General features: G+C 46.6%; 1 protein-coding gene across 1 annotated transcript in view; it reads left to right on the top strand.

Moving 5' to 3' along the window:
• The window catches only part of ABCA13 (ATP binding cassette subfamily A member 13), a 357,421-nt gene that overhangs the window by 208,284 nt on the left and 130,470 nt on the right, over positions 1–18,667 (top strand). The window contains exons 44-45 of the mRNA XM_057304334.1: positions 11,473–11,565; positions 16,690–16,759. Of these exons, the coding sequence (XP_057160317.1) occupies positions 11,473–11,565; positions 16,690–16,759 (163 nt within the window). The remainder of the gene's footprint in view (positions 1–11,472; positions 11,566–16,689; positions 16,760–18,667) is intronic.

Genomic DNA, 18,667 nt, shown 5'->3' with positions numbered 1-18,667 from the left:
TTCTTTTCTTTTTTTTTTTTTTTTTTAAGATTTATTCATTTGTTTTAGAGAGAGAGGGAAAGAGTGTGGGAGGTGGGACACAGGGAGAGAGAGAGAGAGAAAGAGAATCTCAAGCAGACTCCCTGCTGAGCACAGAGCCTGATGTGGGGCTTGATCCCACAATCCTGAGATCACGAGCTGAGCCGAAATCAAGAGTAAGATGCTCAGTGGACTGAGCCACCCAGGAGCCCCAACATCACCCATTTTCAGGGTGTGCAACAGTATGATGCATGGAGGTGTCATAATTTATTTGAAAGATCTCTCTTGGGGATGCATACAGTTTTATTTATTTATTTAAGCAATTTTCCTATAAAGGCAATTCTGTAGGAACCTTCATTTGGATTCGTGCCCCTGTCTAATTGTTTCCATTATCATACATTCCCTTCACACGTTTTGGGGGCAACAAGCATTAGCATTTTTAAGGTAGATATTGCCAAATTATTCCTATCAATGTGCATCAGTTTATAATCCCAGAAAATCATCGATTCTTTTACTCACAAGTATTTATTATGCACCTACTGTATGCCACATGCTTTTTAATTTTTTTTGAAGCTTTCATTTATTTAAGAGAGAGAAAGAGAGAGAGGGAGAGAGCAGGGGGAGGGACAGAGGGAGAGAGAATCTCCAGCAGACTCTGCACTGAGCGTGGAGGCCGATACCCGGCTCGATCCCACCACTCTGAGATCAGACTGAGCTGAAATCAGGAGTTGGGTGCCCCATGAGCTGAGCCATCCATGGGGCCCTGTCACATGCTGTTTTTGGTGGCAGCTACACCTGAACGAACAGAACAGGCCCAAATCCCTACATTCCTGTGGGGGGGGTGGGAGTGGAGAGGAGGGAATGCATTTCTCCACATTCTCACTGTCCTGTTATTTCCACATCTGGGCTCTCATTGCTTCGTTAGGCAGCTCTTTGATGGCTATATTGAGGTTTCATGTTCTCAGTTATTTCTCGTTACTTGAAATTTCACTCTCTATATTGAATATATCAAATGCCACATACATCATACAAGTGTGTCCCACGTTGCCACATCATGACTCCTGACCGACTGCCCCTTCATCCTCTCTTCCTCCCGTCGTCATCTCCCCGTCCCTTCCTCCTGAGTGGAGGGAGAACCTCTGCACGGTGCGTATTCCACGGGCTCCCCTTCCACTTCATTGAAACAGCCATTCGCCTTCTCCACTGCATAATTAATTTGGCAACTGTGTGTTTTTTTCATCTGAAAGCATCTTCCCTGCTCTCCCAGCATGCGTTTTGCAGAGAAGTCATACAACTCCAAAAGCATTTGGAGCCTGAGAGTTAGAGATATTTTATTTTATTGTTTTTTTTTCCCCAAGAGGCAAGCAAACATGTTTATTACCATGTGCAGAGTACGTACGCAGGGCAGTACCCGGCGATGAGTGGCGCAAGATGGTGCTGAGAACTTGGGCTGATCCTGCATCATAGCAAAGGAATCGTAACTTTTTAGTGGCAGGACAGACCAAAGGGAAAGGGCTTTGAGCTTAGGAGCAGCCAGTTGTGGGCGGGCAGACATAAAAGAACGCATCCCACAGAGCTAGTTAGTGATGCTTGTCATACACGCCCACTGGCTGTGTATCTCGGCTGATAGGGGCCGAGAACTGTCGCCGGGGACTGACTTCTGTCTGTCCTGGTGCGGAGGAGAGAAGGGCACTTACAGAGTTATGTCCTGCTTTCAGGCAAATAAGGGAGAAGGCAGAGAGCTTTCTTTTCTCTCTCTCTCTCTTTTTTTTTAAGATTTTATTTATTTGAGAGAGAGAGAGCGTACAAGCAGGGGGAGGGGCAGGCAGAGGGAGAGGGACCAGAGGCTCCCCTTTGAGCAGGGAGCCCAATGAGGACTCAATCCCAGACCCTGAGATCATGACCTGAGCCAAGGTAGACACTTCACTGACTGAGCCACACAGGCGCCCCGGAAAGAAAGAATCTTAAGCAGGCTCCACGCCCAGCAGGGAGCTGGACTCTGGGCTCGATCTCATGACCCTGAGATCATGACCTGCACTGACATCAAGAGTTGGACGCCTGACTGATATACCCCCAGCACCCCGAATTCCTTCCATTTCCTAGAGTAAGTCTTTTCAATGAGAATGTGTGTTTATTTTCATTTTTCAGAATGTTGACATGAACTATGAGGCTGAGGAGCCTTTGTCTCTGGTCCTTTATCTTCTTATCCTCACAGGTGGACTTCCACCTGTCACAGGTGTGTGCATCGTCCGAGATCACTATGCCCCTCTTCTGTTCTTGCGTTCCATCCTCAAACGAAAGGACAATTTTACACTGTCGTTTGGTAGACTAGTAGCTTCGTTAGTTGCGAGGCAGAAGGTGAGAGGCTGCCAGAAATCATCCGTACGGATGGAAACTTCTCCTTCTGCTGGTTATCTTGTGGCTGCCTGAAATCAGAGGGAGGAGGGTGAGTAGCCCCTTCTCGGAAGGTACAACTGCTCTTGGTCAGTACCCACCCCCGAAATCACTGCTTTTCTCCCGTGTGCTGGGTGCCCTGGTCTGCTGGGGAAAGCAGACTATTTTTTTTTTATAATTTTTTTTTAAAGATTTTATTTATTTATTTGACAGAGATGGACAGACAGCGAGAGAGGGAACACAAGCAGGGGGAGTGGGAGAGGAAGAAGCAGGCTCCCAGCGGAGGAGCCTGATGTGGGACTCGATCCCAGAACGCCGGGATCACGCCCTGAGCCGAAGGCAGACGCTTAACCGCTGTGCCACCCAGGCGCCCCAGGAAAGCAGACTATTATCTTGGCCCACATACCATCCATGTCCGCCTTCCTCTTAAATGCCTCCTCCAGCAGCTGATAAATTATCTGACAATTCCGTCTGTATTGGATTTGAGCATCATGGTCTGACTCTTAGCACAAGAATGATTCTCAGTGTGGAACGGCTTTTCACTGCTATATTCCTCCCGATTTCCTGCGCACGTGTGCGTGCACACACGCTTGCTGGCCCCAGTTCACCCTGCTCTCATGCTTGTTGCTTCAGATGTGGGCATATCCCCATTTTGTAACATTTGTGAGCAATCTCCATGGGGTGATACATCATATTTTTTTTTTTTTCCACTGAGGAGTTGGGCTTCCTAAAGGAAAAGCTCTTGGGAGCTTTGCGAGTAGGTACCTATGGTCTCGTGTCTTTTTTTTTGGTAAAGATTTTATTTATTTGACAGAGAGCACAAGCAAAGGGAGCAGAAGAGGGAGAAGCAGACTTCCCGCTGAGCAGGGAGCCAGACGAGGGACTCGATCCCAGGACCTGGGGATCATGACCTGAGTGGAAGGCAGATGCTTCACCGAATTGAGCAACCCCCCCCCCCCAACCCCCAGGCATTACGGCTCCTTACTTTCTCTTTAGCATAACTCCTGGTTAACAGGTGTTTCGTGCAGGCCTGCATGCAGTTTCAAAATCCGTTAGGTACGTTGTCTCTGCACTGACTTCGATTGCACATTCTCGATACAGCCTCACATCCCTAAAATCTTAAGAGTTGAGAAAATGCAATTATATGCCTACATTAAATCTCCCTAAGATTTCTTGAGGAATACCAATTTTCATGAAAACACAAGCCAAAAGAAGTGCACTGGGGAACTTCTCTTCTATAAGAGATATGAGCAGGCAGTGTCCGTACCGCTCACAGAGGATTTTGTGCTCTGTGAGCCCAGAGAACCCAGGGCTTTGGTGGCTCAGTCTGTAGCCTGGAGGCCTCTGACTCAAATGCCTTGGCGGCCGGGTGGGGGGCCGGGCCTGCCTCATGCAAGGCTGAGAGGCTGAGGAAGACGGCCATTCTCAACGCTGTGTTTTGTACACCTGCGAGGGCAAGAGCCAAATGGGGGAGTGTGTCTGGGCTGGCTTGAGTTCTAACCAGTCATTTCATGACCCATGCTTCTGGCTCCGTTTAATCCTCAATCAACTTGCTATCTGACTGCTGTTTTCAGAGGGCTTCAGAAACTCCCCATCCCCACTGCGAACTGTGAAACAGAGAGGAGGTGGGGGCTCTGGGCTTGTTGGGGGCTGGCACAGAGAGGCCCCAGGGAGGCAGGAAGATGGCAATCCAGTCATGAGCAAAGCAGCCTCGCCACACTTAGCACACTTTGTCTGCTCTGTACCCCAAGCAGGGGGTAAACCCGAAGACCCAGCTGGAGGTCCGAGAGTCGCTCCCCGTGGCCCGTGGGATGATAACTGTTCAACTGAGCCTGGCCTTCCAGTCCTTCAGGTTTCTGTGCAGTGTCTGCTGCTCCAGGTACCTGGGGCTCTGCACTTTTTAAAAAAATTTTATTAGAGAGAGAGAGAGCATGAGCAGGGGGAGTGGCAGAGGAAGAGGGAGAAGCAGATTCCCTGCTGAGCAAGGAGCCCAATGTGGGACTCAATCCTAGGACTCCAGGATCATGACCTGAGCCGAAGGCAGACACTTAACCGACTTAGCCACCCAGGTACCCTGGAAATAAGAACACTTTAAAATCTGGCTCCGAAGTCCCTCCTGCAGGGACCCTCAGCCTCTGCTCTCTCCTCTATGTGTCCATCACGCCACGTGGCTCTCGCTGTGGTTTAACCTGTGGCTATAGATCCGTGCCTTCCTTGAGGGTCAGGATCAAGGCCCACTCATCCCTGTAAGGGTAGCTCTTGCCACAGTGTCTAGAAAAGGTCACTTTCATTAAGTACTTGTGACGTTGAATTCAACCATCAAAATAAAATGTAGCAGGAAAAGTCTTTCAGGAATTATCTCGGACAGGTCTCTTCTTGGAGGTGCAAACAAAACATGGACTGTGGAAAGATGGCTGTCTACATGTGGTTGAAAATGTCTAGAGGAGATTCCATGGTCCCAGCTTCTGGGCTGGGTCCTTGGTCCTTATAGGAAGGAGTATTCCTGATGCACTCTGAAGTTCACCCCATAGGGAAAACCCACGGGATCCCACATGAACATGGACCTCACTCCGGCCCGTAGTCCACTGCTTTGTTCCCACCACCAAGCAGTCATCTGCTTTCTCCACCTGGTCCCAGCCAGAAGAAGACCTGGGACTTGAGGGGCATCCCTCCACTCTGCCTCTGTCTTCACACTGTCTTCTCTCTTCACATCTCTGTGGCCAAATTTTCCAATTCCTGTAAGGGCCTCCGCCATATTGGAGTAAGCCCACCCCAATCCTGTATGATCTCATCTTAACTGACTACATCTCCAAAGACCCTATTTCCACATAAGATCACATTATGTATGGTCTTCTGGAAGGGCATGAAATTTGGGGGGACTGCTGTTCATCCCCCTCCACTTTTTCATAGCACCTTCCTTAGCCAATGCCATTGAACTGGGCCAAAGTTTTAGTTGCTTTTTGAAAAAAGAGTAACTTGGCTTTCTATAGAAAACAGGCCCCACGTACAGAAGGATAATCAGAAATGAAAACGAGTTGAAGACTAACAGAGATTGTTGGTCTACATGCATCAGCTGTCTGACATCTGGAAAACACCCGCCATGGTTTGCAAGGTGGTAACTGGAATGTGGTATATGCAAACTACTGTTCCCATGTGAGCAAAGGTAGCTAGTGATGTCTCGACATTCACCTTGAACATTTCCTAAGAGATGTTCTTGTCTGTACGCCTGTGCGACTCCTCCCATGTACCGCCTATCTTTATCCTATGAGAGCATGGGAGCACGTTATTTTGTTTGGACAATTCAAAGAGATGGTGAATGGAAAGCAATGGGTCTATGTCCTGGCAGAAATTAAGTACTCAGTGACAGCTGTCATTATACCCTGGAGTGGACCTAATCCATCATCTGTGCTTCTGGATGGCCTGGGGAAGGCACGTGGCAGTCCCCCACGGACTCTGAAAAATGTGCTACTAGCAGAATAACGTTTGAGGTGCTCATTGCCCTTCACCCCTCATGTTCTGGCTGCCTTTTTCTTATCTACTCGGTCCATTCCCCTGCACTCGGCTTTGTCTAGCCTATGGACATCCAAACTCAGTCCTGACCTTGCCCCCCCAACCTGCGAGCCCAGGAGCATTCTTTGGCCCACTCTTTTGTATGGCTGTTTCTTTCCCAGTTCAACGTACACATGATTACATTATGAAATCTCGTCCAAGTGGGGACCTCAGTGTTCTTACCCAGCGTCCGTGTTCTTCACCGCACCTGTTCCATACCCAGCTTTGGCTTCCTCAGAGCTCACAGTCCAGTGGGAGAAAACAGATGGCAAACAAAATCGCTCAGATGGAGTTGACAGTCTATACACTGTCCCTGGATAGTGCCCTGCACGGACCAGGTGTCGCTAAAATATTTGCGCACAGATGATTTCCTTTCCTTTATTCTCTCCCCAACCTTGAACTTAAGAGGCATTTTACTCCTCCCACAGTCTGCATGTGAACGGTCTCTCAGCCCGACCCAACTGGCTTCAGTGTTTCATGAATCACTGGTAGTTAGGGAATTTGTCCTCTTAGTGCGATGAGATGGAAATAAACAAAAAAGAGTCATTGCTGACCAGGTCCTCATCCTGAAGACACGGCGCTCATGCGTGCTAGGTGAATTAATTCCTCAGCTGACACCAGCTCGTGGGAGCAAGATGGAAAGCCTTTCTGGATCTAATTCTCATCCCACGAACATACAGAAAGACACAAGTCTGACCCTCAGAAAGCTCACAGTCGAGCTGAGAGATAATCCTACAAACAGATGGCCAAGGAAGTCTTATAAATGCTATGACAGGCATAGATATACAGTGTGGGGTTGTGCCAAAGTGGACGGGGTAGGGTGCTCCATCTGGGGGTGTCCAGGAAAGCCTTCTAAAGGCTTTCACACCTGAACTGGGTCGCCTCAGTGATAACTAGGTGCTCCCCCGGCAGGTAGGAGAAAATATTTCCCCAGATAGAGGAAGAAGTATGAGTCGATATGAAGAGTAACGAGGTCCAGCCAAAGTCTTTGTTTTCTGGCAGGTGTTGGAAGGCATTCCAAGCTTTCACATAGAAGTCTTTATCCTGCAAGCACAATGAAGAGGGGTGTTAAGAGGTTGTAAAATGTGGGCAGTGATCTAATCGGGTTTAGTTTACAATGGCATTCCTTAAATGGTTGTTTCACGGGGTCGGGGTCAGCGCTGTACCTTTGGATATCCATTCTGTTGCTAAAGAGATGCCATCTTCCTGTTGGGATTGATTGAGCTTGCAAACCAAAGTTAAATAGGTTCCTTCTCTGTAAACGTCTCCGAGATTTAATATGTTGAACTGGCCACACGGAGCCTGCTTTCCTCTGTTTGCTTCCTTGGATTCAATTATGTAATGAACATCTCTCTGAAGCCCGTCGAGTCTAGGACTGAACGTATATTCCGTACCCCATTAGCCCATCCCTCTGCCTCTGGTCTAATCACATTCCAATTCTTTATCTGTTGTGAAGCGTACAAAAGACTCTCCTGCATCTGAGAATGACCTTTTTCACTTCACAGTGCATCACTAAGACTCTTCTATGTTGTTGCATGTTTCTGCATATCGCTTGTTGTGAATATTGGACACTGTTCCACTGTATGGACATACCACAGTTTATTAATCTTCTTTCTTAATAATGGACTGTTAATTAGGAGCTCCTTCCAGGTTTTTTTTTTTTTTGATTGTGAACAGTGCTTCATGAACATTCTAGAATATTCTAAGACACGACTCCAGTTATGCATATATAAGAGCTTCTCATGGGTAGTTTGAGAAATGTAATTGCTGATCGGTTGCACAAGTATGTGAATATTCTACTTTAGGAGATAATGCCAAATGTTTTCAAAGTGTTTACAATCTTGCACATACGTATCCTCTTCAGTGCTTTTATGTACTTCTTAAAAATAGCCAGCTCAAGAAAATATTTATGCCCAAAAGGCATATTTCGGGGTGCCATATTCTGCTCCCGTTCACATGCATATTCCCACTAGTCTAAGAATCCTTATGCTGCATAGGATCTTAACGATGCACATCAGCTAAACTGGGGGAGTATAATAAATGCTTTCACAGGTGTGCTGGCAGGTGCAAGGTTTTTGCCTGACACACGTTCCCTCTCCTCCTCAGTGACCCCAATCTCTTTCAAGTGTTCCATTCTGGTTCACTTGGGAGTCCTGCAGATCTGCAAATATCATTGTTTCTGCCCGTCTCTGTGAATGATACCTTGGTTTGCTATCAGTGTTTCTGGATGCTGTCCTTTTCAGAGTTGTCAGGAGATGGTAGGTAATGCCCCCCCTTGCAGCTTCCAGGCACGGAGTCTGGTTTGCCTGGTTCTCTTTCCTTCATAGATAAGGTTTTCTGTCTGTAATCTTGTACGATTTCTTCTTTGTTTTTAGAGTGTTGGATCTTTTTTTGTTTGTTTTTGTTTTTTAATCTTTTTCTCAGCAGATCAGTGGATTTCAGTCCAGGGGGCTCTCATTAACAAGAGGAAACCCCTTTGGGGTGCTGTTTAGGCATACACATCTGTTCCAACAAGCCCCCTGGGTCACTGGGATGCACAGTAAATTTTGTGAGTAACATGGAGAGAGAAACAGTATCCTGTTCAGGAACTGCCTCTGGAATCAGGATTAAACACTACTTTTCACTTCCTAGAGTCTTTGTAAGGTCAGATTTCACGTGGTTCTAACAGCACTTTAAAATATAGCCGAGAATTTGAAGACAAACACAAAGCAATAGTTTTAGGAACAAGCATTTAAATCTTCAGACAACAGCAACAATATAAAGCCAGTCCTTTTTTTTTTTTTTTTAACAGTGACCTCTAGACCTAAGCAAAAATCTAGTAGAAAGGAAACCGTAACTTTTAAACTTGCACTTAGTAATCATTCCAAGGAAACCACTTTATAGATCAATATATGTTTTTCAGAAAAAAGTATTTTAAACTTTCATATTTGTTCTTGGATGAATGGGTCAAAAGAGAGCAATCCAGAGTGTTTCTACAGATGCCACAAATAATGTTTTCTTTTTTATGGGCAACATTTCAGTGGAAAATATGTCCCTTTCCTTGTAAAAGTGTTTTCTCATTTGTCGGAGACTGGGAGGCTGTTGCTGCCGGGGTCACACCGCCTAGTTAGGAGACATGACTTCGGCGTAAATTCCAGCGCGCTTCATCACTGTGCCTTTCTGTCCATAGCTGCGGGGAATCCTATTAGGCCAGTTGTAAACCACCTGAACGCTTTAAAACCTTTGTTGTATTTTATGCAGTGGGGAAGATGGCATTTTCCTAGCAGTAATTACTCCGTGTTGGACGCTACAGCAGTGTTTGTATCCTGAGCTTACGCGAGGTTACGGGGCTGAAAAGAGTCGTGCTCAGCAGAAATACAAAACTAATTTGGTGTAATGAGTCGGTCTTTCTTTTCCGTTAAAATTGCTCCTCTCTGAAAGTTAAGAGGTCAAGAAGACCACATTTAAGGAGGTAAAAATATCTGGATAGTGATGCAAGATTAGGTCTGTGATTTCAGCACAATCGTAAGATCTCAGTTTGTTCCACGAATTATTTTTGCGAGTCTACTGTGTTCCAACTGCGGACCTAAGCTTGGTGTCCTTTCTCTCCTGGGTGGTTTTCTTCCTTGATGAGAGGCGCACAGTTAAAAGCCAGTGGCGACGTCCTGGGGGCCGCTGGGCAGAAACAATAGAAGAGAGAGGAGGCGGAGGAGGGCTCACAGGAGAAGGCAGGCAGAGCTCAAATGCTGCAGAGGATTTACAACCAAGTACAGGGAAAGAGGAGGCACTTGTGGGGAAGCTGCTGGGCCAAGGAGGAGCTGCCCAATCAGAAGGCGGTTTAGTCGGACTGGGCGGGGCCAGGAGGGGTGGGGCAGATGGGGCGGGGAGGGGCTGGTCTGGTCTGGTCCTGCGCCGGTTGGGCGGGGCTGGGAGGGGCAAGGTGGGGCCAGGTGGGGGTTGAGTTTGGCTGGGCGGGGCCAGGTCGGATGGGCGGGGCGGCGGCGGGGTGCGGCCTTCTGGGAGTATTTGTCCAAAGATGGCAAGGCCTGAGGAAAGAAGGGGGTCTTAGCTCCCATTGCAAGGTGCACAGGTAACGAGGAAGGTAAGGAGGAGCCGCTGATAAATGTGGAGCTGAGAAAACATCAGATTGGTAGTTAGAGGCTCAGTGAGGGTATTAGGAAAATGTGAGATCTTTGTCAGATCTCATCTGGGTAGAGGGCTGCACTGTGGGAATTACTGAAGTTCCTTCTCATTTTGGGCTTTTATTGGTGCTTCCTGGACGGGTGTGTGTGTGTGTGTGTGTGCGCGCGCACGCGCGCGGTAAGCCTGACCACCTCCACCCCTGTATTTGATTGCCAGTAGCAATTCAGAGCAGTATTTGGGAATCAGCATCTCACTGTCCATAAACAAATCAGAAGAAGCCGTGGTTGAACATGACATTGAGGGTCTTACATTGCTTAAGGGACGCTACTGCTCTAAGTTCTTTACAATAAACCTTTGTGTGCATTTGCTAATGTCCGCGCTGCTTCTTTCCAAAGAGATTTGAGGCCGCCATTTACACATAAGTAATCTATCATGCTAATAATACATCATTTTTCTTTATCTTGGGGATAAGTGTTCCCAACCATGTCTATTCAGAAGCATTTTGTAAATGACACGGTGTAAGTTCTAGAAAGTAATAAACCTATTTTCTTTTAGAAATAAAGTAATTCAGAGTTTTAATTACTTCAAATGAGGCCACTCCCAATCCGTCCAATTTAGACAGATTTAAAGGATCTCTTCCTCTCCATTTTCTCAAGTCAAGGTGTCTCTTAAAATCCATGTATGAAATGTAATATCGTTTGTTCCCACACCTCCCCTAAGTTAGAGGAATAGTGTGTCTTATCGCTGGTGATTTCTTCAGTAAGGAAATTAAGTGTTGGTGACCTTGGTTGTTTCTCAGCAACACTGCCTATCCTATTACCTGACTTCTGATGCTTGTGCCAGTGAAATAAATATTATAATTCAATGTATACGTAAAGCACACACGGGATTTATCAAGAGAGTGGTTGTTCCATATAGCTCACATTTAGAAACAAAAAAAGCATAAAAATACAAAGTTCTTTTGCAGCGTTAGCTAATAGAATATTTGAGCCAAACCAGAGTTCCAACATTAAGAGAATTTTTAAAATAGATTTTAATGTGATGAATTATTATGTAGCCTGTAAAATTCATTTTAAAAAACCATGCAAAAATGCCAAAGATGGCAATATTATAATAAGAAGAAATGAAAAGATGAGAACAATAAGGCACTGTGAACATCAGTATATAACAATGCATGTCTGTGAGGACAATTCTGTGCTTTTGAGAAAATCCTTAATCTTACTGCTGGTTTGGCTTTACTATACAAACTCAACACTTAGCTTTATCTGTGATCATGCATCTAAGAATCATTTGGCTGGATCAGCTCAGCTAAGATGTGCTGTCCTGTGATCTCTGCCAGCGAGTACTAACAGGGCCGCCTTATTTCTTTTGTCTTCCAATGAGCAGCAGCCGGAGTGGGAGCGAGGGCCAGGAGCTCGCCCACGTGCTTTTGCGGAAGTTTGGAGATCAAGATCCGCTCTGTGCTGATTTAAACCCAGACCTGTAAGTATCCGTTGCTTTTGTGAGAGTGGGCACTCCAACCACAGCCCTGCAGACCCCGAGAGCCGTCTCCCTGCCTGACTGGTCTTTCCCGTTGCAAGTTTATTTTATTTTATTTTTTAAAGATTTTAATTATTTATTTTAGAGATGAGGGAGGAGGAGCAGAGGAAGAGGGACAAGTAGATGCTGGGGTGATGATGAGGGAACAGAAGGCAAGCTGAGGACAAAGCAGAAACACCCCGCAACCCCTCCCCCCCACCACCATGGGATGTACCCGACATCCCTCAGGCACTCCTGGTTGCCCCAAAGGACAAAGAAATAGTTAACCTATAGAGACCACAATCCTGCAAGACTTGTCTCCCTCAGTTTACAAATGTCTTAGCAGTTTACAAGAGCGAAGCATTTCTATCAATAACCTAGCTTCCAGAAGGGAATGTAGATATAATTAAATGCCCTTATAATCTGCAGCCTCCAGGAAGTTCCCAACTATCTTCATGTTAATGCCTTACTAGAGGGAAAGACAACCTTAACCTGACAATGGCAAGGCCTCTGGTATCTTGTGAGTCTTCTTTAACATATGAAAGTATTTCCTCAACCTCCCTTTTTCCTTACCTCCCCCAACCCCATGGTATATAATCAGCCACCCCTCACAACCCCGGTGCAGCAGCTCTTTCTGCCTACGGGTCCCCGTGCTTTCATAAACCACCAATTTGCACCAAAGACTCCTCAAGAATTCTTCCTTGGTCGTCGGCTCCAGACTCCACCCCACTGAACCTCACGTGTATTCCATGTCCTCATCAGTGAGCACAGAGCCCAGCACGGGGCTCCATCCCATGACCCTGAGATCATAACCTGAGCTGAAATCAAGAGTGGATAGATCAACCCACTGAGCCATCCAGGCGTCCCCCGCTCCACCCCTCCCCCCGCAAGTTTAAATGACATGGTATGAACGTTAGCCTAAGGAGTAGGTTAGTTACATAGGAGCAGGTTAAGCTACATAGCTGCCCCTTCCCTTCCTTGGTAAACACAAACACAGGCTTTATATTCTAGCAAATAAATAAATAAATAAATAAATAATAGCATTCAACTTGTTTAATAAAACCCAAAGGTAAAAAGCATAAAGTAGCAAATAAATATGAAATGTATCTTAACTTATTTTCAGGGAAAACTTGTATGTATGAAAAGACTATTTTTTTTTAACTAAAGAAACTTAGAATGTTTCGTCTGTTTGGAGGTGACTGACTTTGAAGATTTTTTTTCTTCTTAGGTTTTGAAAATGATAACAATGAGACGACTTTTTAATGACGCTTGTGAAAGCCTGCCTTCCTTCATAAACAATTTTCTCTCTAAGTTTGCTTGACTGTTATTTACTGAAGACCTACTATAAACACAGTGCTGTGCTAGAAACCGGGATTGATGCCCGATCTGGCCCTGCTTCAGGAATTTATAGTTCTGGGAAGAGCACGTGGGAAAGTGATAAAACCACAATGATGTATTAAGTACCGAAGTGTACGTTTTGGAGTCATAAATATAAAAATCCAGACAATCACACAATATTGGCAGCAGGGTTTTTCTAATTTTCAAGGGTGCATGGTGTGTATTAGTCATGTCGCAATTAGCTCGGGAGTGAATAACTATTAGGGGGCTCAGTAAGGAAGAATTAATAGGAAATTAATTATGTTGCCTCACTGTAGTCTTGTGTTGGAAAACAAAGTAATTTCATTTACTAAGCAGGAGCTTTTGTGGTGATACCTTTGTTTCCCACCCCTCTACTGAACCGGCCAGGATATAAAATGGGCTTGGAGAAAATGACATGTAGCCCAGGGCCCGTGGGGAGCAGTGCTGGCCCCATCAGTTGGAGTGTGGCCGGCAGATAAAAGGACTTTTTTTTTTTTTTTTAAGACTTTATTTATTTATTTGAGAGAGAGAGAGGGCACAGAAGCAGGGGGAGCTGCAGAGGGAGAGGGAGAAGCAGGGAGCCTTATGTGGGGCTCGATCCAGGACCCTGAGATCATGACCTGAACCGAAGGCAGACGCTTAACCAACTGAGCCACCCAGGTACCCCAAAAGGACATTTCTTTACCAAATCTTTCCAGAGGGAAAAAAGTAGATTCAGTGCTAAGGACAGCAGAACACGTTTTAATACAGTTCCTTTCCAGGCCCTCAGGATGGCTCCCCACCCCCACCCCTCCCCAGGGTGAGTCCCTTCCCTCAGCCCAGCCTGCAGCCCACCCTCATGGGTTTTCTCTTCAGCCTTTCTTTTCCTTCCCCAATCTGTTGTTTTGATTTTCTCCTTTCTCTTTGAGAAATCCACGGAGTCTATTCTTAACCATTCCTGTTTTGTAACCTTTCCTGCCCCCTTTTCCCTGTCACCATGACAAAAGGCCAGAGTAGGGGGCTGCCTCACACAAGAATGCTGTTTTAGGAGCTGAAGGCTTTTCCTTTCTTCCCTTCTAGGTTCTTTGGCTGGTCTAATAATTAAATGGACATTAAACAGATGAGCAGGAGAAAAACAAATTTAATTAGTATGCACAGGAGCTCAAAGAAGTGACCAAAGTCACAGCTCTGACACCCTTTAGACAAAGAAACGATATATTTCTAAAGACTCTACAAAACAAAGACGTTTGGGCTTAGGGTAGGCATTTAGTAAAGAAGTAACAAGGTTTGTTTATACAGAAGTCCCCAGATAAGAAGCGAAGGTACCTTCCAGAGGGAGACTTTTCTCCTACTTTCAGGACAAAGCGTCAGAGTGCCTGCCCTCTACCAGTTCTTTCCTCTGTAAATTTAATTCAAAATAATCAATATCCCACGTTGGCATATTTTGGGGCAGACTGCCCTGGACCCATCACTATGAATATTAATAATTTCTGCCTATGTGACAAAAATAAGGTTTGACTTGCTAAGGTCTCAGATGGAAGCAAAAGGTTTTCCTTAGGACAAGTAAGCTTCCTTCTGTAAGTGAAAACTAGTTTTGAATTCAGGGATATCTACATTTATCTTTACTGGCAGGCTTGACCAATCACTTGACTGTTAAATTAGAGGAAACATTTTAAAATAATAAGTGGGATTCTGCTTATGGGTTATTTTTCCATCGAGATCCCACGAGCTTCATATGTGAGGGTATGATGACGAAGTCTTGACTTTGACCTCTTTTCGTATCCAAAAAATCCATTGTGGTATAAGCCTGACCTAAAATGTAAGTTTTCTCATAATAATACATGGTGTGTAATTTAAATTTTAAAATGTGCTTAAAGTTGCCAATTTCTGGAAGCTGACTGGTAGCTTTAAATATTTAGTTTCATTTTACAAGGTTGGTGATCTGGTGACACTTTCCCCTCCAACCCTGAGATAAAATGGTCCCTTTCCCCACCCATTCTTGTTAATGCTTTACAGAGAACAAGAGTGGAGGGAAGCAGATCTTATATTTCCACTGAACTGTGAAACCCAGGTAGGGAGAAGTATAAGGTCGGTTCCATGATTCAACAATCTGTGGCAGTATGAGGAATCATCTTGGTGGTCTTCGACTCCCAGTGCTCCTGAGGTTAGGTCCTCGCAGCTAGGAACGGCTGGTGACGCATTCCCTCAGAGGGGACTGTCAAGAGAGATGCTGAGGTCAAGCATTGAAAGCATAGAGAGTATGCAGATCAGCCATAGTGGTGAAGGGACAGAGAACGCGGATTCAGTGCCCGGCTGCCCGAGCCCGCATCTCAGCTCTACGGTGTCTTTGGTGTCTTTGCTGTGTGTCGTGGGCAAGTTACTAAACCCGGCTCTCCTTTCTGCATCAGTGGTTCCCGGTTCTCTAGAAGAGCAGCGCTCAGCTCAGGTGACGGGGTGGCCCTGTTACTGGCCCGAGTACTGGTTCTAAACTCAGGTTCGATGGCTTGCCCCTGGAAAACTGATACTTGAGGGACAAGTGATGGTGGGAAAGGAAAGTTTGCTTTATTCAGGAAGCCGGCCACCAGCTATGGTAGGCTATTGTCCCAAAGGCCGTCTTCCAGAAGAAGTGGAAGGGTTTTAGAGGGGAGGACGCTGGAAAAGGGAGGGGGCTCCGTGCCAGAGAAGCAGGTGCCCAGGCGGTCAGTCATTTGTCGACAGGACCCTGAACAGACTTGCTGGCATCCAACATATGTTCTCGAATGCAGTCAGGACTTGATTTCTGGGAAAGTCTGGTCCTTCAGTTTCAAGGCCAGTGGTTTGCAGATCTCAAGGCAAGTGAGTGAGCCTGAAGAAGCCAGGTTCTTGCTGACCTGCTTAAATAGACACAGCAAGTTTCTTGTCTTCGGACCCGACGCTTTGCACCTTGGTGTTCTCACGTGGGACCAGCACAGCCTGGAGCCACGAGCGTGGGCTCAGGGCGCCAAAGACCTGTCCTACTCAGTGTGATCTCGGACAAGCTGCCTGATCTCTCAGAGCCTCCACTTACTCTTCTGAAAAGTGGGGCCAGCAGGACATTTTGGCAAAAATACCCAGCAGGGGGTCTGTTGTTCTGGAAATGTTCGTTTCCTCCCTTCTTGACCAAGTTTTGAGGAGATAAGAATAAGTATTTCTAAAGCAACTTTTGATTTATGAACATTAGTAAGAAAGAGCACAGAGATTCCAAGGGTGGGAGCTACCGGGGAACTTCGGGAAGCAAGGTTTTCGAGCCTCTATACAAATTCCTTTCCTAACCGTTTCTGTCCGGCAGCCTTTCTTCATACTGGAAACATGATCATTGTTTCTCTGTAAATGCTGATGAAATCGCCATGTCAGGCCACGGAGCGGAATTAGCGGCTCCTTGTGCTTGTGGATTGCTGGCGTGGTGCTCAGAGTACCTGGTTCTGAGTGCAGGCGCGTCGGAGGCAGACAGCCCCCGGGCCCCCGCGCCCGTCCCGGGGAGCCTTGGCAGCACACTCCGTACAGCCAACCAAGTGAGCCTCATTTAATGGAATGGAAATATTGTCATTGTAATAAAACATTGTCATCAGATTAGCAGCTCAAGCTGTGAAAACAAATGTAAGAGCTCTGCCGCGTCCGCAGCAGGAGATGATTATCTCATGAGCGGCTCTGGGCTGATGCAACTCTCTTTTATGGAAATAAACGAGCTCTGTAATGTGAAAGATCATCCTGAGTCTCTCCTTTGTTTATTAGGAAGAATTCTTCATGCTGGCGCGTGGATCCCCTGTCTCAGCCGCGAGCGCGGGATTCCTGCAGCTGCCTGGTAGGTCTCTACAGTGTGTTTGATCTTTTTGTAAGTTTAAAACCTCATGTAACAAAAATGAGCTCACTCCGTCTGTGACGTCTTCATTGTTCATTCAGGGCGCCTCTGCAACTCTCTGGTTGACCTGATTAGCCGGTGTTTGGAAAAGTTTCAGTACCCAGAGGGGACGTTTACACGATATGGATGTTGTGTGGGCTCCGCAGTGGCCACGAACGTTCTGTGGGCTCTAAAGTGGCCACAGATATTCTGTGGGCTCTAAAGTGGCCCTGCTATTCATTTCCTGCTGTTCATGACCATTAACATCCCCGATGGCAATTATTAAGCAAATTAATCTTCTTCAGTTCATGAGAAGGAAGCTAGAATTGCCTTTTGGGGAGAAACTTCCCCCAATTTTAAGGCAGGCTGACCTCCAGCGTCTTGTCTTACGCTCGCTTGAGTATGGAGAGCTACATATTAGAAGCTAAGATACCACCTGGCTCTTCGGATTACAGCCGAGTCCTACAGAAACGTACGGAGGTAGGCATTCTGCTCTTGAAGCGGGGGCCTCAGCTATCCGCTCTGCACCAGAGAGGGAATTGGAATTTATTTGGAAAGCTGATCGGAACTCACCTCAAAGGAAATCTCAAAATGTAATTAATAAAAAAAGCATCGGTCTTTTAGCCACAGTCACCAAGCTAATGTGCAATCCTAATTTCCAGAAAGAAAGGAAAAGCAAAAATCTCAATGTAAATGAATTGAGGGTCTGTTAGGAAAACGTGGCCTCACGAAGACCATGTTTCCAGGGGTTTTCTGTTTAGTGGCACACGGGAGAAATTCCTTTACTGGTGTCGTGACTCGAGGAGGTTTTGTCCTGGATGGACCTGGCCTGTGTTCTTCTCTGACACGGAGTGGGGGTGGGTGCATGAGAGCAGTGGCACAGCCTGTGGCAGAGGCGCAGGTGGCAGCTGGGCTGAGCATTTGGGGGGACTCCGCCCGTGTCCCTGGGGCCCAGGCTGTCCCGAGGCTCAGCCGTGTTGCGTGCTCCTTTGCAGGGACAACCCAGCTGTCTTTGGCTCCCAGTTTTTTGGACGTCAAGATGGATTCTTGCCTCTCTTGTTTCTTCCCTTCCCTTATGAAACCACTAATTTTTCATTCTGTGCTCTTATTCTGTGGCCTTGATTTAATCATTATGTTAGATCAGCACCTTTTCCTGCAAGCTACCTTAGGTCACTAGCCTGGGTCTCAGTGGCAAAGGAATGAATGATGGAGATGTTCCTATGTTCACGCCGACTTATGTGAACTGTAGGATTTCAGTAACTTGCATGTGGGGAAGAAAGGTTCGCCTGAAACAGCTCTGTGGCCAGACAGGCCTCGGACCTACGGATAAAGCGGAATCCAATGGGTGTCCTTGCCTCAGCCCATCCTGATGCTCTTCCTGGGGACATGTGCTCTCGCAGGCGCTGATGGTGGGTTAGCACAGACGCAGCATTTTCTGCAGGTTACCTGACCAATGATTCCTTCTTGTCTATGGCACCTGCGTTCTTCAGGACGCACTTTGAGAAATGCTGGTCCACACGCTGGGAGGCAGAGGGCTCCAGTCTGAGAGACAGGACATCTAGGTGGAATTCAGACCCACCCCACTGAATGGGTGCCGCCCTGCAGGTCAGCTCAGAGGAGCTGCACCCGGGGCGCAGGGGGACGGCCGGCACCCAAAGCCGGGTCTCTGCTCTCTGGAGATCGTGCTGAGCACGGTTACCTGCGTTTTGTCAGAGGACAAAATATTTCTCTCCCCTTAAATTCGCACGTGTTATCCAGAGGCCCTGGTGTGCACGGATATGTCCATTCCCTTGGATTGTCATTGAACACATGAGTCTCTCTGAACCTACAACAACGTTCCAGGGTCAGCTCTGCTTCTGAGGGGGACGCGTT

This window comes from Ursus arctos, unplaced genomic scaffold (genome assembly GCF_023065955.2).
Source record: "Ursus arctos isolate Adak ecotype North America unplaced genomic scaffold, UrsArc2.0 scaffold_3, whole genome shotgun sequence".
Lineage (NCBI taxonomy): Eukaryota > Metazoa > Chordata > Mammalia > Carnivora > Ursidae > Ursus > Ursus arctos.
This window is presented reverse-complemented; position numbering and strand designations above follow the sequence as displayed.